Raw genomic sequence first — 24,546 nt, forward strand, 5'->3', positions numbered from 1 at the left:
CACGAGCTGTTTATACGCCAGAGTTGTAGTCAGAAGAAGTGATAAATTCAAGCAGAGGCCCCCCCCCCTCCCTCCCTCCCCGCCTTAATTATAATCAACGTTCAGAGTTTTTGAGTATCTTTTTGTCTATGTTGGACTCAGTTCTTCCTGCTGCCTGGTCAATGTATCTGTCATGGTTTCTCTCTCTCTCTCTCTCTCTCTCTCTGTCTCTCTTTCTCTCTCTCTCTCTCTCTCTCTCTCTCTCTCTCTCTGTCTCTCTCTCTCTCTCTCTCTCTCTGTCTCTCTTTCTCTCTCTTTGCTCATGCACTCATAGCACACCTGGAAAAAGACAGCTCTCCTCTCAGATTATAAATTGGCCAGCAACAATGGAGCCAAAAGCATCACTGAATAGCAGGAACCCCCCCCCCCCGACAGCTCATCAACCACAACCTAAACATTGCATGTGGTCTTTTTTTCCCCTCCTCATTATTCTCCTTTATCTCCCCCCTTATCTAAAACATTATTAATCAAACACTCTTCTGGACACTATTTATGCCTTTTATCACATCCACTGGTGTAATCAGCAACAAACAGTCATCTCTCAGATAAACTCCGTCAGACCTCCTCTCTCCTGTGCTGGGACAAATTTACAGCCAAAGACAGTTCATCAAACTCTTCCTTCTTTTCCCTCTTCCTCCATCTGCCTTCATCTTCATAAAACGTCTCGGTGAAATATAACCATCCGCCTGGCATGGGCAGGGATTGCATACCAGCTAAGGAATGACATAACTCATCTTTAACCCTCCTCTCTCCCCCTCCTTTGAACTTCTCAAAAAAAAAGGTGAAACTTCAGCACTTCCACCCTCTCGGAGTTTCTTTTACATCTCATCCTTGTTTGTGTGCTTACAGATAAAGCTATATTGTTCTGCGGAGAAAGTAGTTAATAGACATAAATACGGGAACAATATGTGCTATGTTCTTCTTGAGGTTTGCTTGCAGCACAGGTAAATGTTACATCACCTCACCTGCACAGGCGTGTGTGTCAGTATGAGGAAGGCTCTGTTCGCACAAAAAGCATAATCGCAGTCGTGTTGAGGCAGAAACTCTTCAGCGACTTCTCCCTTGTGTAAGGATCGTTGAATACCAGAGCGCGTGTCATGAACACTTGAGTGGGAATACACCTTCAGGTTGAACTGTTTAATGGGAAGAGTTTCTCAGTGCGTCCAAGCAGGGATACGTCTCCTTAATCTCAACAGATTGACACGTCCTGAACTGGAACATCCTTGAAACTTGGTTTCAGCTGCATTCAAACTAAACCTTGCACCTTCATGCAGGGTTGTGTGGAGGTTTGCATGTGTTTATTTGTGTTCGATAAAGTAGGTGTTATCGTTATGAGAATGCAATGTTTAATGCCTCTGATTCACGCCTTTGTAATCACTCACGACACTCCCTCTTTTCCTGAATTGTGTTTTTTTTTTTTTATGAATCTGCAAAAATCAGCCTACTCTCCACCTGTTGGTTTCTGCACAGCCTAAAAAAAATAATAATAATACTACCTGTAACTTAGAGGGTATAGGTTCGCAGTTTTCAACAGTATTAGCAAGATTTTCCAATGCTAAGCTAACTTAGCTTACTTACCTGCTGTAGCTGCTTATCTAGCAACCAGTGATGTCAGAAAATAACTATATCAAAACAAACTTTGCCTAATTAGTTTATCTCTTATGTCCTTCATTTGAGTTTCATTTTGTCCATCAGACAGGGAAGGTGGACCCTCACCACCCCAGAGTTTCAGGCCACAGAGGAAACGTGTTGGACATCAAATGGAATCCCTTCAACGACTACTGCATCGCCTCGTGCTCCGAGGACACCACGGTTTGTTCTGACTAACTGCATTTCTGAAACGGGTTTACTGACTTCTTATCATTTCTCTGTGGAATATGAGCATGTAGCAGCAAGGGGATAATTTTATTGCCTTTGCGTTTAGCCTTGAAGAAGAGCTTGAAGTCATTCCTCACATTCTTCAGCTCTGAGCTGGCAGAAAGACTCCGAACACAGAAAGAGAAAGGAAGAGTCAACAGGTTTTACCTCCTGAAGAATAGTTGTACAAAGTGTGCCCTGGGGCTGTGTTAATTTACTTTTGTGGTTTTCTTCTTTTTGTTTATTTTAGAAGATTACAGATAAGAGATGTTTGTTTGATAGTTTTATTTTGAACTTGCATGTTCATGTATTTGAGAAACCTAAGTAAAAGAATGTCATTATAACGAGAAGGCGGGCTTAAAGTATTAAAAGTCAATGTAGTCATTGCACAAGAATGACTCACGTTAGGGTTATACCATTATGGTTATTTAAAGTATCATTAGTTTGTTATTATTCACGCTTGAAAGGACCCGGAATTGAACCTGCGATGAGGACTCCCACCTCTGTCAATGGGACGCCAGCTCTTCCTACTGAGCCAAACTAGTGCCTGAAAGTCAAGGATTTAGTACTTGATATCAAGCATATTGCGTAGCTTTATATTCAGCTGTATTCAAACTTTTTCATGGTTTTAATGCGCAAAAATATTTCATTATTGTAAAGGAAGTCAAAAGAATAACATTTCACTCTGGAAATCAAAGAAGTAGAAATTTAAATTTGCTTAAAAAAAATAAAATAAATGTGCATACATTTATACTTAATAAGGCCTACAGTACTTTGATTAATAGGTTACAGTCGAGAGAAAGAATTGATTACAGTTAACAGCTGTACATGTGTGTGTCCACAGGTGAAAGTGTGGGAGATCCCTCCTCATGGAGTACTGAAGAACCTGACAGTACCGTGGAAGGAGCTTCAGGGTCACAGTCGCAGGGTGGGCCTCATCGAGTGGCACCCGACCGCTGACAACATCCTGCTCAGCACAGCCTACGACTACCAGGTAACACAAACAAACACACGCTGACCCCAGGACAGCCACACACAAAAAAGCAAACTTCAGAACATGAGGACTAAGGACCTACTGTGAAATATACTGTTAGTGATTTTTAAATGAAAAAAAATATTATGCTTAAACATTTAATGTTTTATGGATTGTCTAAGAGCATTTAAACTGCTTCCACACTCGACACCATTTAAGTTTAACTAATAGGACTCTGCATATAAAAACCTTTTAGTGATTTTAAATTAAAAAATGATTTATTTGAAGTTTTAAAAAACATAGTATGTTATCATTTGAAACTTGAATTAAGTAAACTGGTTGTTACTAATACCACTTGTGATTTCAGCTGTTTGTTTAATTAAATCGTATTTCTTTGTGTGCCTGTCACCTGCAGGTGATGATCTGGAACCTGGACTGTCCGGAGCAGGTGATTAAGAACCCAGTGCGGACAATCAGCCTTCACCCAGACGTCATCCTCTCCATGTCTTTCAGCACAGACGGCTGCCTGTTAGCCACCACCTGCAAGGACCGGAAGGTCCGACTCATAGAGCTGCGTTCAGGAAACCTTCTGCAGGTAAGGCTTCGAGTAGTGCGTGTGTTTGGTCACCTTGTGTTAAGTTTTCTTTTTTTTAGAGAATTCACCTGAAAAAATTAAGAATTCTTTGTTGATCTCACAGTATGTAATATTTAATCTAACTTTAAAGAAATATTAATGTGATTGAGAAAAACCCAAATCTATCAAGGCTTTTTTAAAATATTAAGTAATGACTAATTAAACAACAAAAAAAGAGATAGAGTTAGTTTATTTCATTAGTAGCAAAAGTGTTATGTAGCTGAACCTTTGTTTATAGGAATCTCTTTAATAATCAGTAGAATATCTGTATTGACTCCACAAGTTCCTCTCTACAGTGATCTTTTTTTAAATTAACAGTAAACTCCAAACTAGATTGGACAATATCTGTATTGAGTCGTAAATCACTTTAAATAACACATCTGAGTTCTACGGTGAAAATCAATAAAACGTCAAAAGAAAACAGCCTGAAGTCTAAGTTAAAGTATAAAATAAGATCTCAGCCAACATTGCATAAGTTCCCCTCCCAGCTCGGACTCTCATTCAGCACCTCACAGCCAAAACTGACACCTCTGTCCTCTGCAGGCTCGAAGCATAACTCTCCCGACCTCTAGGGTCAACACCCTTTACATTAGTCTGCGCTCACTACACTTTCCTGACAAATAAGCAGGAACCTTTTGTAGAATCCAGCTCTTACTGTGAAAAAAATCCATCCATATATTATTTAAGCACTGACATTTTTCATGTTAAATATTGAACATGTGTTGTTTTTTGTGGGGTTTTTTTGCAGGAAGGCAACTGTAAAACGCACAAAGCCAGCAAGGTGTTGATGCTGGGGAACCTGAAGATGCTGCTCACTACAGGCACGTCACGCTGGAATCATCGACAGATCTCTCTGTGGGATCAGGTGAGCGCAGCAGCAGAGTCATTGTTGGTATCAAAAATATCTCTGCTCAAAGGTACCATTACCACCAGCTTTACTTCAAATGTCATGGTCTTATTCAGTGAATGGTGCTGGAGCAGGTGTCTACATGTGGAAATTCCGTCACGTGAACCAGTCCTATGAATTGATGACCATTTCATACACCCATACTTTTTATAAGTCATGGAAAAAAATGTATTCTGTAAAAATACATGGACTGGATGTCAATCAATCAAGCAGTTTTAACTTGTATTTAAACATTGTCAAATCACAACGAAAGTTATCACATCATGACACAAAACATAACAAGCAGCACTAGACATCACCCTTTGTTATATTATATAGAGAGTCCAAACATCAATCCACCATGAGTAAGCACTTGGAAATAAGAGAGAACATTTTTCTCTACAGGAAGATACATCGAGTAGAATCAGACTCATTGATAGTCAAAAATCTGCTGCAACCAGCTTGCTGTCAAAAGCAGCATTTAAAAAAAAAAAGCAAAAAAGAAAGTCTGACAACATAAAGTGACATTATGCAGCTAAAAGTATGTATTTATACTGCTTGTTGTATTTCTTCTGTCCGAACTCAAAGGTGCTCACTCTACTCTCTAGGAGCAGGAAATCCTAAACGCTGCCATCTAGTGGTCAGTTAGGAGAAGAGGTTAAACCAGCCGTTACTGTCAGATCTTGTTGAGCCTGTGTTTAAGCACAGCTTGATGTGTTTTCTTCTTGATTATGTTATTGTCACATGAATCCTTGAATCAGTCACACATCTCCAGTCAGTAGTAATGGCAAGCTGATGTGTTTTTGATTTGCGAGAGTGTGTATCGTGCGTGGGAGATTACAGCTGGCGCACAGCTTAGGGATTGAGCACTCAATGTTTTTTAATTCAGCGCTGTAGAGTGCTTCTCATACAGCAGTGGATTTAAATGACTTGAGTGTTTTGATATGAGGGATTTCGTGGGGTGTGTGTGTGTGTGTTTTGTTTTGTTGTTTTTAATTTGTGTGTGTGTTTGCAGGACGATCTATCTGTGCCTTTGTTACAAGAGAACCTGGATGGTTCGTCAGGAGTCCTTTTTCCTTTCTACGACCCTGACACACACATGCTCTACATCGCTGGGAAGGTACTGTCAAAGTAACCACAAAGTGTCCCTGTATTCATGCACAAAATACCATTTACTGACGTCACTAAGACTTCCCTTTGTGTCTCTGTTAGGGGGATGGAAATATAAGGTACTATGAGATCAGTTCCGAAAAACCATATATCCAGTTCCTGACAGAATACCGCTCCAACCTACCTCAGAAAGGACTTGGTAAGAAACACACACTTATACTAAATGCTTTTTGACTATTTCAAACCCCAGTATGTTTCCCTATACATATTTCCTTTCTTGAATGTGTGTAAAACGTGGTTGTCGTTCACTGTTTCGAGGCTCTTCCTGCACCTGTAAGCAAAGCTGCTGTGCAAATAAGCCTGCTATATTTGAATAGCAAAACCAGCTGATAAAAGCCAAGTAGTGGATCATGTTAAGTGACAAAAAAGCGTGCACACCTGTCTTGCAGACTGACCCAGGCGACCATGTTTTTACAACACATGGACGTAGGTGAATGGAACATGTTTAGAAACAAGACACCTCCGATTCGTTTTCTTACAGAACTGATCAGCAGCAGCTCTTGTGACAAGCTAAAGAAATAGATCTGAGATACAAGCCCCATACTGTGTCACGTTCAGGAAGCTGGAAGAATGTGGCGCTTTCATATACTGCAATTCATTAAAAAAACAACAACAACTGAGTACACAATTGTAGGTTTAAAGACATTCTCTAAAATATAAATCTGTGTGACGGTTCAAACATGTAAAAACTCTTTAAGATGTAAATGCACTTATTTATTAATTCAATTCTTTATGAAAGAGGAAGTTTTGTTTAGATTATGATCTATTTTCAAGAGGAATATATATATACACCAAATGATTAACATGTATAGCTTAATTATGATAGACATTTTCATAATTAATAAAAACATTATAAGGCAAGTGTATTCGCAAGTACAACCTTTATAAAATGTTCAAGTCAAATTAGAAAATGTTACTTCATGTTTTTTTCTGAAATAATTCCGTTTATGCTTTGCACAGCGTGAGCAAAAGTATTGTATAGGTATCCTGTGACGGGGCGCTGGTGGATGAGTGGTAAAGGTCTGTGCCCCATGTAAAGAGGCTATAGTCCTCAACGTGGGCGGCCCAGGTTCAAATCCCACCTGAGGCTCCCCCCCCCCCCCCCCCGATTTCCAACTCTATCCAATGTCCTGTCTCTACAATAGAGGCACAAAAAACCTGTGACCTGAAATAGTAAATTCTGCATTTAAATATTCCTAGAGAGCAGAGGTAACGAGGTAATATAATGAAACATTTCAACACTTCATCTGTTTGAAGTCAGACGGTGTTTAAAGGTTAAAGAGCCTATAAAATATTTAGTGAACACCTTCCTGAACCTGTTTTCAGGGTGGGTGTGGCCCTGTGCAGTCTTCACCTGGATTAGCAGCAGTGCAACGTCAACTTGTATCTGTGCTTGATACAAGGATTTAATGTCTTTAAAGTGTGTAAAAAAACACTTTTTAAAAGAATTGAAAAGCATTGTACTCTTTTGTATCACGTCATGAAATTACCGAACACCCGACTGAGGTTCAGTGTCGTCTCTTGAAATGTGACTATATCTCCATCAGTCAATGCACTTTTATTACACAGTAACACTTTACCGCCCTCATGTCCAAATATATAAAAAGGTGCTAAAGACATAGTATAGCACAGTAATGCAGCAGAGCAAGTGTTTCGTGTGTATCAGAGTAAAACTGACTTGTGTGTGTGTGTGTGTTTGTCTTCCTCCAGGTGTGATGCCAAAGAGAGGTCTGGACGTGAGCTCCTGTGAGGTGTTCAGGTTCTACAAACTGGTGACAATCAAGAGTTTAATTGAGCCACTTTCCATGATTGTACCCCGCAGGGTGAGAGTCAAATGAGATGCCTCACACGTACTATTAACACCAGGGAATACAAGGAGGTATATGCTGTGAATAGATCTGTCTGACTGTTGGTGGCTTGTTTGTGTGTTTGTGTGTTTGTGTGTTTGTGTGCGTGTTTCCAGTCGGAGTCGTACCAAGAAGACATCTACCCAATGACAGCTAGTAACAGGCCTGCTTTGACTGCAGAGGAGTGGCTCAGCGGCATTGATAAAGGTCAGAGTTAGTGTGTGTGTGTGTGTGGTTATGTGTGTGACATTTATATATGTTGGAGGGCTGCTGGGGGATTTACAAGTCTTCCATTATTGCTCCGTGCGAAAGGAAGGTGATAAACTGCTTCAAACTAAACATGATCAAAGTTCAAATATACCTTAAAAGGGCACAGATATAAGTACGGCTGGTTTAAAATTGTGAGATCTGGATCACAATGTTGCTAAGAATTTAATTGGATGATATTGATCCAGCAAAGGCATAAACAAACTCATGTGTGTTACATTCAAGTCTTCCTCTCATAAGTAAAGCATTGAGCAAAAGTCTTCACATGTGAAGCGAGAGTTTTAATTTTCACAACAGAATTTACACCTTTCCACTATCCACTCTATGAAATATCAAAGAAACACATGGAGGGAAGGGCGCTGGTTTTGCACAGTAGAGCAGACGCCTTGTATAGAGATGCTTAAGCCCTCATCGCACTAGTCTCTGGTTTGACTCCCGATCAGCAACAATTTGGTTAATTTCATCTCCCCCTCCCTTTCCCACATTTCCTAAATGAAAATGAAAAATCAGTTTCGCTTTTTCTGACTTTTATTTCTGCATTATGTTATTTATGTTATCTAAGTATTTACCAGTTCTGCAATAAAGTGAATTTACAACAGCAAATTACTTTTTTTTTTACAGTTTCTTCATAGTTTAACTTGTAACCTTCATCCTTTAGGCCCAGTACTGATGTCTCTGAAGCCAGGAAGTCAGGAGGCGGAGTCGTATCCAGAAATGAACAAAGGGATAGGGAACTCGCTGGACTCTCGCAGGTCTCAGAGCAGACCAGGCATGTTACAGCTTGCGTACATTCAGGACCAACTGGGAAACAAAGACGGCAAGGAAGACGGAGGACAAACGGAGGAGGACACCAGTCGGACACCCGTCAGAAATGGAGAAGACCTCGCTCTCTGCTCTCCACCCAGGACGGAGAATGAGGTACTGAAGGCTGTTTTTACCTTGCTGTAATCTGCACTGATTTTGTTCCCAAGACGAATAGCTAGCATTTGCACAAACCTTTAAAGTGATATTTAGTTTTGTAATGAATTAAGACTGAAATAATACTGTTTTCACGTGTCTAACCACAAACCAAAAAATGTATCAATAATATGAATGACGCATTATGAAGCATTTTGTGGCAGTAGCTCAGTCTGTAGGGACTTTGGTGGGGAACTTGAGGGTCGCCAGTTCAAGTCAGTCTGGAAATTTGGCTCGTCGTTGTGCAGCTTGCTCACTCTGTCATCCCCCAATTAGTGCATTTCCATAGGATCCTGTGTATTTTGGCCTATTTGTATGCAACATATCATTTTCCTCTCTGGGATTAATAAAGTAAATCTTATTTTAACAAGACTTCAATATGTAGTTTTTGTAACCCAAACTCAAATTGAGTCATGACTTTAATCGAACAGCATTAAAATTAGAACAAATAACTAACTGAAATCACAGATTTCATTCTGAAATATTGAAGTGTGTAACGTAATAACTAATTCTGACCATCAATTAGATTATGTCATCTGGACATATAGAGGAAACTTTTGACTACAAGAAAGGGGGTTGAGAAAAACAAGATTTTATACTTTTGATATACTGTATATTCCAATATATTTAAATTGTGTGTGTTTTGTCCACAGCTGCGTTTGAGGTTCCACAAGCAGCAGGAGGAAATCAGGCGGTTGCGGGAGCTCTTAAACCAGAGGGACGTGCGCGTCAAACAGCTGGAGCTTGAGATTAAGAACATCAAAAACTCGCAGTCTCAGAGCTCACTTACAGACTTACCATGACCTGCTGATTCACCGGCATCACAACATGGAAAACACCTATTACTGTTAAAAAAAAAAAAGAGAAAAAAAGAAACCCTACTTCAAATCACCACTCACCTCTTAGGGTCCTGACTCACTTATCCTCTAATAAGCAACAAATACTCATTGCACAGGGGATGTCTTAACCCCGACTGTCTGTTTTTTTTTTTCAATCTGTCGTTCTGTCCACAAGATGCACATGTTCTTTATAAATGTACATACACTCACACACTGACTCTTGTTTTCAAACTTTGCACCTGTTGACCTTCTTTACTCAGTTTCTTTTTTTATGCTTCACAGCTATGCAAGTTTTATTGTAATTTTGAGCTTTTTCTATTCTCTTTCTTGCTAAGAGGTAAAGATGTTTGCAGTGTGTGTCCTCACTGGATGATGTGACTGTCTGAATGTTGTTTGAGAGTTGTTGCAGGGCAGACAGACATTCTGTGAGATTGTATGATGATGCTTAATTTTATTTTTTCCTCCCCCACAATATTTAAACTACTGTAAGCGAAGACAGTGGCTGCAGTGTTTTAATGTATACGTGATTGAATGAAAGCAATTTTAAATGAATGAAAAATATGATTCCCTGTTGTGTATGTATTTTGCTTTGAGCTGCGGTTTTGCTTTTATTGTTAGTGAATGACTGGAATATTGGGGAAAAGTCACTTTGTTTTACAGCAGCTATATTACTGTGCATTCTGTCACCAATGCAATATAGCACATTTTGATTATATTTTTTTTTATTTATTTTACAATAAATCAAAGAAAATACACTTTAATCATTTGAGATTGTAATTTTGAAAAAGAACAATAATATTGCTTTTTCCCATAACGAGTCACTGTGAAGAAACAACTTAAAGCCATTGTAGAGTCCTGCTTAGTGGGTTAGCTTGCGTTACGCTAGCTTTCAGTTCTGAATGTGTTTCCCTGAAGATGACTTTCTGTAAAAATCTGAAACATAACACATAAGTTTCTGTTTTTGTGTTAAACTGAGATTATCTCATTTTGTATTAGATGTTAGATGTTAACACCACGTGTAAGTGATAGCTTGGGCTAGCAATAACAGGTAGGCTATGGCAATATGACAAGATGATACAAACTTGCTACAGTTTAAGATTTTATACCACGGTAGCTTCGTTTCATAGTAGCCTATCTCTGCTGTTGTGAAAAAATACTAAAATTACTCAATTCATGGGAATATACAAAAACGATCTCGATTTTTGTAACAAATTTATATTCCCAAGCATGAACTACAACTGTTTAATCGTTCCTTAATATTCCCATAGCTCCACAGTGAATTCATGATATCAAATCAAGGTGTCTTTCTCACCTGATGTGTCGTTTTTAAACCGTGTTTACGAGCAGATTAATTTTTCTAAATCAATTAAACCCTTAAAGAAGAGGTTGTTTTTGTCAACTGCCCTTTCCGAGGTCAGGACTGAAAAGGATTTTTTGAAGCCAACCAGGCGGAGAAATCCAAGCACAGAGAAGAGGATATCTGTTTTGTTTTTTGACAAGATGGACAGAGATTCGTTGTGTGATGTTTCAGATTTGAAAGAAACTTTCTATGTGAGATTGGGGTCTTGAGATCATCAATCCTAAATGAGAACATTTGACTTCACAGGGAAATCAGTGAAATTTTGAGTGGCTGTGATCTGTTATTGTTATTGCAACCAAAAAGACTTAAATAACTGTATATTGTACTCAAATAACACTGAATAGTTGGTTATAATTTGCCAATATAAATGTGTTTTTCCTCAGGAAACTTCAGTATAGTGTTCATATTTTTGACTACGATTCAGTCAGACTAATTTCGTCATTTGTTGCTTCAACTATTGGATTAGTATTACACATTTCATTTTTTTCACAAACTAAAAGACACAAATTTCTTAGGCCTGAATCCCCATTTTGAGATGATCTATTATAAGATTGACATGTAAATATGCACAGATGTCCCATGACTGCTTGCAGATATTAATGCAAAACAAACATATAGCTTTTGATTCTATTATCAGCCAGAAACCGTTCAAATCAGCATGCATGCCTGTTCTCATGTAGTCAGAGGCACAAGCAGCACAATGATATTCTAGATTTTGTTTACATTTCACGTCCACCTTTAAATGATGTCACAAATAGAAACTGCCACACTAACCCACACACATACAGACACTCTGGCCTTTGTACAGCTATGAACCTTTGACCTTTGGCAGGACAGTTCTAGCACAGCTTCATCTCTGGTGGACTTTTGTCCAGGGCCAGCTGTCCATGTTAACTCTAACTAGCAGTTCTGTTGGTGGATACGTCTCAACACAGTCCCACATTGAACTACAGTTTAACCATTGTTCAGTGGACGAGCTCAGGGGGGCTTGTTTGGCTGTTTGTTTACTTCACAACATTTTAAGGTTACATAGATTTTACTCCCATTAAACATCCTTTCACACTCAGAGTTCAATCATTCCCTTTTAATAAAGGATTTGATTCAAATCTATATGTTCCCATCACATTTCTTTCATACATTTTCTTAGTCTAAAGAGTCAGCCTGAAAAGGCAAATGAAAACAGGTTGTATTATGCATCTGCCAAATTTCAGACCCATTACAAGTTAGCATACCTCTAGCAAAATAAATTCATTACTTTGTAGGATTTTAGTTGACCAAAACAACAGCAAAATAAAGTTGAACAGATCCATTGAGCTAAAACAATACTAACCTAATAGAGGCTAAAATCAACACACAGATAGCAACATCTTAGATAAACAAACAGCTAGTGTTAGCTTTAGGCTGCCCGTGATTACTCAACATCTAAGTAAAAGAGTCCTTGTTAGCATTGTTAGCTCGAGCAACTGGAGAGAAAATTTTTCTGTCTGTTTTGTTTCTCTCTTTTCAAGTTTTGTTTCTTTCTGGGTAACATGTGGAAGGAAAAGACTGTCAAAATATCTCCAAATTAGCTAGCTTATTAGCTGCTTCCAATGCTGCGATTTGACTTTCATATTGAAAACAAAGAACTTACATTGCCATCCAGACTAGTGACAAAACCTTTCCACTGTACTTGTTAGTGTTTTATTTACTTTTCAATTTATTATTATAAGGAAAAAAGGTTTTTTTCTGGAAAACGTTTTATAGTGCTACTTTAACATTGGTTTAATTATGAGGTCTTCTCAGCCTTGACTTCTCGTGTCTTGCTTCCAATAAGGAAATGTAAGGCACAATATATTAAACTTTTACTATTGCAATGGAGCAAATATCTGAATGTAATGACCTCTGCAGCATCTTCTTTGTGATTTCAGAAATTTAGTATTGAAGCTATAGAACCCAGTCAAGTGGTTGGATGAACATTTGATTCAATATTTGTATTTCACTACTTTAAAGCTACGTTGTGACATTAAAACATCAAAGTAATGAATTCACTACCAGCAAGATCAACAAATACAGAGAGTGTGGTTTACTACACTGTCAATCAGACGCTTACTTATATTAGAAAATATATTAATTATATGCACTTCATGAACTTTTAACAATGGGCCTACACAGTGTCAAGGGAAAGGAGGGTTGTTTTCTTATTAAGCTTTTATTTCTTTATCAATTTATAGTACTTAACACGGGGATCAATTGGTTCTTTTTTTTTCTGCTGCACCTAAACATGTTATAGATGACATGATTTTGTTGTTCTGTTATGGAGGTAGCCAACCAGAAGTCCCCAGAACAAAACGCTTCTCAACAAGCCATGTACACTCTCAAAGTCCCTCTAATATTATACTGGAGCAATAATGTAGCCGCAGAGTCGACTGTAGCATATGCTGTCTGAATAAAATAAACCATTTCATTTTAAGGTTGTTTCTTGGCTCGCTCAAAATGCTCTCATTTATTGTGATGTCTCTAAATTGTTGATCCTGTTTCCTTTAGTATTCTTATTTTTACATATATATAAAAGAAATCACATAAAATAATACTTTTCTGGTTTATCCATTTGACTTGTCCCCAGATAGAGCAGACTATTTTACTACCTAAAACAATAACTCCAAGTCAGTTGCATGGACACATTTATAGTTCAAGTTATTGTTTTTCCTAAAAAACAGCCCTTTCTGCTCGCAGGTCCCGTCAACCTACGTTAACTGTTGATTTTTTGGCATCTTTAAGTCTACAGCATTGTGGACAGACAACATTTTTCGTTAGACATATCTCTCATGCTTATGTTTGAAAGATGAAAAACAGTTTTTGAAGCAGCAGCCTGTATTACTCCTGAAAAATACTCTTACAAAGTCAAAGTATAAATGTCTGCAAGTTACACAAGTATCAAGATAGACTTCTGTCTAAACCCGATCTTCTAAGATTATACAAAACCTTTTCTGTGGACGGCTCAATGTAGCATCAGTACACAGAGAATGAGAGCCTAACAGCAGGCGTGGATGAGAAAAACCACATGATCATTGTTCCATCCCTTTGAGTTAATTTGAGGACACCAGAGATGCAAGGGAGGACGAGAGAAAAAGCACAAAATGTTAACATTTTATTTACAAAGTTGTTTTTTTTGTCATACAGAAAGTAAAAATGTAGCTACAACCTTGATTTGTGCAACAGGCAGCCACACTAAAAATAATGGCTCGCTGGTTGCACAGCTGCTATAGCAGTAATTTTATTGGGAAAAAAATAAGAAACAGAAAAAAAAAATAAAAGACAAAAAAAAAGAGAAAGAATAAACCCAACAACAAAAAATAATTCATCAAACAAAATATTAAAAGCACAGACCCAAAACTAGATACCAGTCCCAAAGTCCTCACACGGGAATACATAAAGAGGGATTGACAGTGAAATCGTGGAATGCTGAGTGCTGGGCTGCCTGAGAACCTCGGGGGGCCGTGGGGTGAGTGAGGTGGAGGGTGTTGGTGGCTCTCAGTTCCATTGGGAAGGGGGGGAGAAAAAAAGAAGGGAGGGGAGGGGCAGCTCCACTTGGCCCACCCATCCGGTACAGTCTTGCCCCATAAGAAGAGCTTAGAGCTGGGTAGGAGGAGGGGGAGGGGGGGGGGGGGGTAGACTTGGATTACAAAAGCGGTGCGAGGTTGTAGGAGGGCGGACGTTTGGGGAGGAAGGGTAACTCTGTAGGCTCTCGTTTTCAGTTTTGCTCTTAATCGTCGTCGTCATCATCATCGTCATCATCCTCGTCCTCTGGGTCTCGCTTTCTCTTCTCGCCTTTGCCAGCTTCTGCTTCTGGGGACAAAGAGGAAATCTATGTCATTTGGAATCAGGGGAGCCACGACCAACAAACTAGATAAAATTAAATAGGGCTGGTTAAAAATATGGATTCATCAATGCATTGCAATTATTATTTTCCCAATTCAATATCGATTCAGTGAAATCCTGACATGGATTACTTCGGTTGAATGACGCTTCACTCCAGTGGGGGCACTGTGGGTGCTGCCGTACTTCTGCATACTGTACTTTAATGTTTTATTCTTTGTTTATTAAAGAATAATGTAACAATAAAATACATTTTTTAAGTCTGTTTGTTCTAAACTAATATAAATAATACACACATTATTATTTAACAAATATTAGAAGATACTGTAATTAGTTATCTGAGTATTTCAGTCATCTATACGTATTATTAAATCGATATCGAAGCATATTGATCAATATCGAATCGATGTCAAATCGTGACCCAAAGAATAGAAATTGAATTGAATTGTGAGGCTGTGGACGATACCCAGCTCTAGTGCTAAAGTCTACACATGGGAACTACTTTTTTTCTGTTTCAAGCCTTTCTTACGGGCAGTAAGGGCTTGCGTGCTATGCTATATGACTTAACCAGCTCCAGAGACCGTGGGGGTCCTAAGTATCTGACATCCTCGTTTTAGGGGTTGTTAGCTGAAAAGTTTGGGAACGCCTGTTCTTACCAACTTGAATATTTCAGCATTATCCAACACATTCTCTGGTGTGATCCTCGGGCGTGTGCACCGTGGTTAAGAATGGTCACTATCATGTTGCATGCTTCATGTTATAATGTTACACGGTTAGGAGCTGCAAATAAACAGTGTCAGATATGAATCTGTATCATCTTAAGTTTTAAGGATTCAAGTTGTCATTCCCTGCTAGGATGCTCTACATTCACACGCTTTACACTTTCTGTTTGATCTTATGATTAACAGTCCTACATCATTTTCTGGTAAGTGTAATGTCTTTGTGTAGCTATCGAATGAATGTTCTGTAATGGCAGATATGAAGGGCGGGCACTTGATAAAACCCTGTAATCTTTTTAGAAGGTGTCATATTGTCTCTGGTAATATATTTTGATATGTGACAACAATATTGCAGCAACAACATGAAATGCGATAAATATTACAAAGTGCATATTATCTTCTTTTTTTTTTTAAATAGCTTTAAAAAAATAAAGGTGTATTTTTGGGGCTTTTTACATTTTTATTTAGAGATAGGACAGTTCATAAAGCCAGTCATCAGGGAGAGAGAGAGTGGGGAACAACATGCGGGAAAGGAGCCACAGGTTGGACTTGAACCTGGGCCACCCACTTGGTGGACTATTGCCTCTATAGGCGTGCACACTAACCACTAGGTCACAAGCGCCACAGTGCATTCCATCTTTAACTCACAGTTTCAATTTCTATCTGCTCTTCTTCGTGTTTTACACAATACTTGTGTTACCATAATTCTCTCCTGAATCCACAATACATTTAAAAAAACAAGTATACATTTTTTTACCACTGGATTGGATCCAAATAATTTGAGGGTAGCGCATAGCTAGCTTGAGCTTCGACTGGCTGCATTACAGCTGTGTGGAAGCATTGTCATTATACCCAGGCCTCCTTCCAAAACAGAAATATACACATACCAAAGAGAAATGAAAGCTTGTTTACATCAAATGTTCATATTTAGTTGGATAAATTCAGAATTTAGCAATGCTCATATCGCAATAATGATGACATTGCTATTTATTGTGCAGCCCTAGTCCAGACTCATCTTAGTCAAATCTTCTCATTATGTACAAATAAAATGTAAAATCTAAAAGGACTGTTCCTGCTACGCCATCCTGTCCTCCAAATAACGCCACGACTGCAGTTTAATTACAAGAGCCTGTTGAACTTGCTCCGCACTTTAAAACTCCATGTGCATAAACAGCAACACAGTTTGTACTGTGCCTTTCATTTTTACCAGCTACGAGAACACAAAGATATGAATCACATATCTTTTACATCTGGAGTTCAATAGATTTCTGAGTTAATAAGTAATACGTGTAATCATGTCCTTTCTAGAACAATATGCGATTCAAAAGTTTTGAATAATGAAGTACATCTGTCGAACATTTTTTTTAATCTGATTTTTCTGAGCACTTCATCCTCTTAGAGCATAAGACAGCATAGCCAAAGCCCCACCTATTTAGAACATAGGAAACATGAACCTGGCCGTGGAGGGCTTTTGGTTGTAATATTGCTCGAATTTGTTGTGATGGGGTACCGTAAGTTAATTGTGTGCCCTTTGTTTGCGCTCACCAATCAAATGAAGGGATGTGTAAAAAAAAAAAAAACTCTTACCGTCATCATCTTCATCCTCATCCTCATCTTCATCATCCACTTCCCCATCCTGAGCGAAATCTTCCTCCTTGAGTAACAAAAGTTAACGGGATATTAAAATCAAATTTAGAAATTGCCTGGATTCCTTTAGCAGGAAAAAAAGTCAGTGGCAACATGTTTTTTTTTTTCTTGGGTTACCTCATCTTCTCCGCTGACTTCATCATCATCCTCTTCTCCTTCTACCTCCTCTTCATCTTCCTCATCCTCCTCTTCATCAAAGTCCTCCTCCTCACCATCCTCGTCTTCCTCCTCTTCTCCCTCTAAGAAAACAAAAGCCACAATTAGTCAGGCAGAGTGTAGCTGTTGCTCCAACTGAATAAATTAAACTATGTTGCCTTAAAAAACGACCACATTCTCATACAATGTAGCAGTATATGTTATTTTATACAATCACCAGAACTTCTTACCTTCATCGTCATCGTCATCTACGCCGTCTCCGTCGACCTCGCCGTCAGAGTCTGAGGCTTCCCTGTCCTCGATGTCATATCCATCCAGGTAGGTGAGCTGGGGCAGCAGCTTGAACACACTTTCTCTGTAGTCGTTCAGGTTTGTCACTTCACAGTTGAACAGGTCCAAACTCTTCAGGGTAACCAGCTTTTGCTGTGGATCAAATACAGTCAATTACTGCGATGACAAACTGCTGCTTGTCCTGTCTTACTCTAAGTGAAGTGTACTTAATGCTGATGTGTGTACAGTATAAGGCTAAAAAGCTTGGTTGATATGTAATGTAAACAACAAATAACAGTGGCTATACATTTTTTCTGAATTATGTTTACCTTTAATATCTCTGGTTTCATTTGGGTACTCTATGATTTTCTTCTGACCATAGAGGTCTTCATCAGTGCTGACAAACAAACATTGGAGTGTTGTCAAACATCTGTCCTTCACACCAGAAATGTGTGTGTGTCAGTTCTGACCAAGACATCTATGTTCAAAAAATGTTGGCTTTTTAATTGATTTAGACATTATAATAAAGACGAAGTATATCCTTCCTCATTTTTACGGTTGTCATGCTTGGAGTGCCTGTTTTACCCTGATTTTGTGTGAATAACAAATGTGTGTCAACATGAGAGGAGACTACAAAAAGCCAAAAGTCTGCACATATCTAAAGTTAAGTATATGATACAAGCATGTAAAATGATGTGGGATAAGTTTTTTAATTTTTGCAATCATCTTACAAATAGAATAATACATACCAATGGTTCCAATGTGCTGATGTCTTTCAATTTGTTGCCACTCAGGTTTAGATGTGTGAGGTTGGGTAGTTTCTCTGCTAAAACATCAAGACCGCCACTGATTCTGTTGTCACTCAACTCAAGCTGAAAAAGAGGGAAAATAGAACTTTATTATTCCTCCACTTGGCACCTGAGGTAGGGAGGTGAAACATAACTATATATTAAATATAGTTATGTATATCATATTTACCTTTTTGAGTTTTCCTAGTTTAGGGAGATTGGAGACTGAGATTAAGCCAACATTTATCAAACTGAGGAACTCCAGGTTGACAAACTCAGCTGTGAGGCCTTCAACTTTTCCTTCATGTGATCGACAGTTGTCAAGGACAAGTTCTCGTACCTGAAATAGAGAAAAACACATCACATCAGAAAATCTATTATCCATGTCTTCATCTCTGTACAGATTTTAAAAAAACTCCTCTTACTTACTTACATGTTAACATAACAACTACACACACTTTTGCCTTTCAAACTGATTTTCTTGGTATTTTCAAATTCTGAGTTATTTTATTTATTATAAATTGCATCAATATTTTTTCTTTAGGTGTGCACAGCAAATGTCTTTGAAAAAAACATTGAAATAAATCATATTTTTTTAAATAATGAAATGATACTGACAAAAAATGATTACAACAGCAATTATAATTTATAATAATGGAGTATTTGTTCCAACTTCTTCCAGTAAAACAAGTGTTATTGTTTATTTTGTTACGAAAACCCAACAAAACCAAGCTTTACAACACAACCCCTAATGTGTGATGTTTAGCAGCATACACCTTAAAACTTTCTGTCAAGACAACCAACAATGTTTGTAAGGTTATTTTCACGTGAAATATTAGGGAAAGACAAGTCTTGGAAGGCGGAGTTACTTTGACTCAGTTAAAAGCTTACACTGGTTGCGCAATTCAGCATTGAGACACAAACCTTACAAAAAAAAAAAAAAAAAAAAAAAAGTTGTTTTTAAAACGTCAAAGACTGATGATTTCTCTGGTAAAACACCGACCCAGGCTTCTGTGTAACCTTGTCACAAAAAAAAAAAACTTAAAAAGTGATTGTGTGCTTGATTTCTCCGGGACACGACAGTTCATAAATTGATTTCTTTTGTACGAGGAAGAGTAAAGGCAGTAGCTTCCCGTGGCCTGCTGATGCAGTCACTAATGACAAATGCAATGATTTTTGTGAGCTAGGTTGCTACAGGCTAGCCATTGCCCCCTTTTAAACGGTGCCGTGCAGTAGAGGAGCAGCTGCCTGCCCGCCATTAACCAACCCAACAGCAGCGGAAAGGATTGAGAATACACCCATAGAACAGCTTTTCTTCTTTCGTTAAACCGACTATCAATTGAGGAGGTGGAGTACTCTGACCGATAATGGCACTTTATTACAAAGTAGCGCGTCTTTTTTTTAGGTCGAAGTGGCGAAGGAAATAATGTAGAGAACGGAAATTTAGTAAAAAAAAAAAAACAAAGATGGAGACAGTTCCTTTCTCCCAGAGCTTCAAAGACGACAGAATGACAACATGGCGATTCCTGAGATACAGTATGCAGTTCTCTGAACAGTTACACGGCATAAGTACCTGAATAGAAACAGTAATTAGCGGTGATTACACATTGCTTGGAGTTGTTTTTGTTTGAATTAAGTTCGTTTTTTTTTTTTGTCGTGCATGCATGGGTCGATTTGGGGAAAAACGCCGACCGTCGAGTATTTTTTTGGGGGGGCAGCCCACGCATCAGGCGCGGTGCACCGGATCTCCGTGTCATTCAAAGCAGCCTGGCTCTTTTATACGAAAAGCCACTGGCCGACTTATCTTTTTAAAGGTTTAAACGTCAACTTCAGCCTCTAAAAATGTTTTTTTATCGACAGGAACTGTTGATTTGTTTGTCTCAAGTTAACATTTTTGTCACCTTTTTTTTGTGTTAGTGTAGCGAAGAGGGTAATATGGCGGGAACAAAATACTAAGTTAGGTGTCTGAGTGATTGTGTTTCAGACACCAGGCTTCATTTAATTAATAAGTATACATGTGTATATTGGGTTATGTAGCTGATATACTGTGTGTGTGTGTGTGTGTGTGCTGGTTATTTTAGGGAATTAAGTGCTGCACACCCCCTTTAAAACTCACCGATAACAACAGCCTCAAAAGAAATTGCGCCTGCGGGGATAGTTTCTATTTATTCTAGTAGAAAGAGTAATATATTATAATATCACAGGTTTTGGATGACTCGTGAACTGACTTGTGTTTTTTTTTTGTTGTCGCTGCTGATTTTTGTCCATTTGATATGAAAGTGCTCCACGGAAATTTCAAGATATAACTCGTGATCGGCGGCTTGCCTGTTTACATGTGGACTATTGTAACACATTTTTGGTGGTTTTAACAGCATTTATAATATAAAAAAAAGCGCTCCCTTTTTTTTTTTTTTTTAGCAGTTATGCTAGCAGCAAACATGGCTTCCGAGGTCTGTATTAAATATATCTCTGTGAATGCCAAACGCGGCGCAGGAAGCACATTTCTCTCCTCAGCGTAAAAAAGAAGTTTACTAATGGTGCTACAAAAGGTGAAGTCGAGCTGGATCGTATGTGCACCACTGACCGAGGAGGCTGCGAAACCCTTAAAGCTCTGCAATAATGCCCAGCAAGCTGAGGAATCGCCGTTTCAAAGTAACGATTGAATATAGCTTTTCTCGTCTCGTTGCCCACTATACGCCCCATCCAGAACCGTATAAAAGATGTAGCGTGTTGTGCGAGTGTTTTACACCCTATAATAAAAGGAGAAACACAATCTAAAGCCCATGTGGTCACCATTACGCTAGCCACACAGGTCACTCGCAAAGCAAAAAAAAGTAGCAAGCTGGCTAGCAAGGCTAGCAAGAAAACTAAGGGTTGGTTTTTAAAAAAGCACGACTCACATCAGACGGTGACCTGTTTCTTAGCTCCAAGTGGATCCTCTTTGTCATGTCCATCTTTCCCTATGAAAGTAAAACTTTTCTCTCTGGGGTTTTGCTGGGATCTTCAGTCCAAAGGCAGAGATGCCCTAATGGAGGGAGAATATAGGACTGTATAATGAACTGAGCCAAACGCTAAGTTAGTCGGAGAGAGGAGAAACCATGGAGGGAAACGGGACTGAAACAAAAATACATGCTCAACAGCGCCATCTGTGTCCAGAAACGCCCATCGCCTCAATGAAGGCATTGCAGTCACAAAACATGACGCTGCCCCGAAACAGTGCTGTGGTGCAATTTATTTCTGCAAGGATAGTACTGTACCAGCCTATTTTAATAAAGACAAGAACCATTTGTCTTTTCACAGTTTTATTTAGGAAAGGAGTGATTTAATGTGTGTACAATTAACCTCCTCAACAGCATTAATACAGACCTGCCTAATAGACGTAGATAAAGTAGGTCATAAGGGGAACTTCGTTTTTTCTGCCCGACTTAAGTTTCATCGATTGAAAACATGCCCACAGTTCATATTGTGCACGTCCTATTGCTCTTGCCTCATATCCAATGTATAAGTAAGCAAATAGGCTATCAGACAAAGAAAGTGTTTGAATATTAAACCTGTTGCCATCCAAAGGAAGAATCCCTCATTTGTTTGGCAAAAGTGAGCTATGATTGTCAACCTCTAATGCTGTATGTCAAACCCTTTAAACAATTTGAATCAATAAAGGTAATAGTGGATAAGTTGTGTTGTGCTTTTATTCCATAAAGTCCACTTACTTAAACCCATTTTTTGGGCACATTGCAAGAAAGGAGGGGTGGGTTTATTTGGTTTGCAGTAAAAGGAGCAGTGTATTCATATGGTGTAGGACACCCCCCCACCCCCTCTGACCCCACCCCCCACTTTACTTCCTGAGAAACCAGAACCATCAAGGAGAAGTCTGCTGAGTATGATTAGTTAGTTTTTACTTTAAGTTGAAATATGAAACGGTAACTATTATCCAATTATTTAAAACAATTATGAATGGATATTATTAATACAAATTAGGGTATGATCCAAAACATTAAAATACTAATTTGACACACATCCACATATTTTTGGCTTTGTTCAATGATGCAGGGAATATGCAGCTTAACGGTTTTAAAATCAGTGTTTGGTAGTAAAAAATGTACACCAGAAGATGGCACTGTACTATCTACTTTGAAATTAAATTGAGTTTCATTGGGCAACAGTGAAGGTGTGTGAGTGACAGTCTTTCTGCTTTTTTTCCCCAGTAAAACAGAAATGCTGATAATAATCTGTCATTTGGATTTGCATATTCAGCAGGAGTCTGTTTGACTTTTTAACCAGCTGGAAGGCAACACTGATGGAGTCACAAGTGATCCCCCAAGTGTTCAGCTTGTTTTTCTATGTTTGTGGCGTTTATTTAAAAAAAAAGCGCAAATTAAATGTGTGTCCTCAGAAAAAGAAGCTTCATTTCTTGGGGTTGAGTAAAATTGAGATTTAACCCTGGACAAAACAGGTGAAGTGCTTTTACAGCAGACGTGAGTGAATGAGAAAAGACCCTCAACATTTCCCCCACAGCGCTGGAGGCAATTTTCAGTTGAGTGCTATTTACTCTGCTGGACGGTCTGTGAGTGGCTCAAACACACACATCAGTGCTCAATGTGCTATGGGAAGATTGAGGACACGCCCCAGAGACGCTCTCCATGTGTGAGATAAGATGGGTATGCCCCCTTCTCTTTAAAAGACAGGATTCCTTACTTCATCTATCGGCTTCTCAATATTGTAGTCTTCCAAGAGGCAGGCGTGGAAGAGTACAAGAATATTGTACTCAAATAAAGTACATTTTACTCAGGTCGAAAGAAATGACTTGCCTATAAATCCACAAAAAAATAAATTGTTTAAAATGTAATCTAAATACTGAGTACTTGAGGGGTTGGGGGTGGTTTGAAAAATAAAATATGATATTTCCCTCATGTGCAATGCAACAATAAAATATGAATCTCCCACCAGGTTGTTTAATTAATGAAGACCACTAGTCGCAGTAATTTTGGGTAAAATGTGGAATCTTTACTCTCACTGCACGCTCCTGACTGTCATGTGGTACGCATTAGCCAATCATCTGGCCGGCTTCACATAGTCGATGAAAAGCTTGGACTTTCTATTCTGCCTGTTTATTTTAACTCAGTTACAGATGCTATGTAAAATGTAACAAAGTACTACTGCCCTTCCCCCTAAATATTCTTAAGTAAAAGCAGAATGACTGATTTTGAAAACTACTCAAAGTAAAAATACACATAAAAAAACGACTCAATTACAAACACAAGTAAATGTATTCATTACTTTCCATCCCGGCCAAGAGGACTTAAACACAGGGGGTTTAAGGGGGAGAGGGAGAGGAACAGTCTGCTATCCCTCCATCAGCTCTTGCTGTCTCTTTGCTGATCTCTTTCTGTACATGTGTTTTCTGAAAGGAACAATCTTAACCCCCTTTATTTTGTAATGTGCAGCTTATGATGAGTCTTTGGCTTGGAAAAAAAAGAAGCTGTTTCACCAGGTTGCTGTTAATCGCCTCATCTGACATCTACCCTGCAGCAGAGGTGACAGACTAATAAAAGAACTATTTGAAAATAATCAGTCTTGTTGACTGTGATTTCATTTGCTTTTTTAGTTAATTTAAAGGCATCAGTAGTGATTTCGGTCTATTTCATTAACAGCTAAAAATAAAAAACCTCCTCACATGAGCTTCAATACTTCTTATTCTGTATTTTCTGCATAAATTAATCTATATTAATTATTAATAATATAGATTCCTGAGATATTGAGAAAACCAAGTCCCCCCTCTTATCAATTTAAATCCATCTTATCTTGTTGATCCTGCTTCAACATCTATACATTTGGCTAATTTACATCTCATTCTGAACCTTGTTTAACTCTTTAAAAGCTGTTTTCCTTCCAATAACACCTGGAAATTTAGACATGAAGAATGTCAATCTCAATTCTGTACTTTAGCTATTGCTAAGCAACAGCAACGTTTTTGCTTTACTGCAAGCCTCCAGATACATAGAAAACAGACAAGTCCTCATTTTCTGCTTATTCACTAGTTTAATTAAGACAGCAATAGACCAATAAATTCCCCTTTACTGGTGAGTTATAAAATCCCACCTCTGAATGTATTTCCTCTTTTATCCCTATTACACACTGCCCACACATCACATCAACTTGCCTCAGTCTGTTTTTTCTCTCCTGTTCAGCACTGTGCCAACTCCTCCAGCTTTACAAATATGATAAGACCAGAGCTGCAAGAACTCTTCCAGCACTATGGTAATGTTTAACCAGATAATTTTT

The 24,546-nt window shown here is 38.5% G+C and overlaps 2 protein-coding genes across 6 annotated transcripts in view; one reads left to right on the forward strand and one right to left on the reverse strand.

Annotated features, from left to right (window-relative positions):
* The window catches only part of coro2aa (coronin 2Aa), a 34,154-nt gene extending 22,933 nt beyond the window's left edge, over window positions 1-11,221 (forward strand). For all 4 annotated transcript variants that reach the window (XM_061057814.1, XM_061057831.1, XM_061057822.1 and 1 more), the window contains 10 exons: window positions 1,735-1,851; window positions 2,741-2,890; window positions 3,285-3,464; window positions 4,252-4,368; window positions 5,405-5,509; window positions 5,602-5,698; window positions 7,270-7,382; window positions 7,523-7,613; window positions 8,332-8,591; window positions 9,284-11,221. In XM_061057814.1, the coding sequence (XP_060913797.1) occupies window positions 1,735-1,851; window positions 2,741-2,890; window positions 3,285-3,464; window positions 4,252-4,368; window positions 5,405-5,509; window positions 5,602-5,698; window positions 7,270-7,382; window positions 7,523-7,613; window positions 8,332-8,591; window positions 9,284-9,433 (1,380 nt within the window). In that variant the 3' untranslated portion in view covers window positions 9,434-11,221. The remainder of the gene's footprint in view (window positions 1-1,734; window positions 1,852-2,740; window positions 2,891-3,284; window positions 3,465-4,251; window positions 4,369-5,404; window positions 5,510-5,601; window positions 5,699-7,269; window positions 7,383-7,522; window positions 7,614-8,331; window positions 8,592-9,283) is intronic.
* Window positions 11,222-13,943: 2,722 nt separating this feature from the next.
* anp32b (acidic (leucine-rich) nuclear phosphoprotein 32 family, member B) lies at window positions 13,944-21,413 on the reverse strand. 2 transcript variants are annotated; one of them, XM_061057857.1, is made up of 7 exons: window positions 21,165-21,413; window positions 18,455-18,604; window positions 18,226-18,348; window positions 17,437-17,629; window positions 17,168-17,289; window positions 16,991-17,057; window positions 13,944-14,651 (listed from the first exon to the last, which is right to left on the reverse strand). In XM_061057857.1, the coding sequence occupies exons 1-7, from the start codon at window positions 21,216-21,218 to the stop codon at window positions 14,572-14,574; spliced, it is 789 nt and encodes a 262-aa protein (XP_060913840.1). In that variant the 5' UTR covers window positions 21,219-21,413; the 3' UTR covers window positions 13,944-14,571. The 2 variants fall into 2 exon arrangements, with proteins under 2 accessions (XP_060913840.1, XP_060913831.1); XM_061057848.1 differs by having other exon boundaries at window positions 13,944-14,654; window positions 21,165-21,408.
* Window positions 21,414-24,546: the final 3,133 nt, after the last annotated feature.

This window comes from Labrus mixtus, chromosome 2, assembly GCF_963584025.1.
Source record: "Labrus mixtus chromosome 2, fLabMix1.1, whole genome shotgun sequence".
In the NCBI taxonomy this organism is placed as follows: Eukaryota; Metazoa; Chordata; class Actinopteri; order Labriformes; family Labridae; genus Labrus; species Labrus mixtus.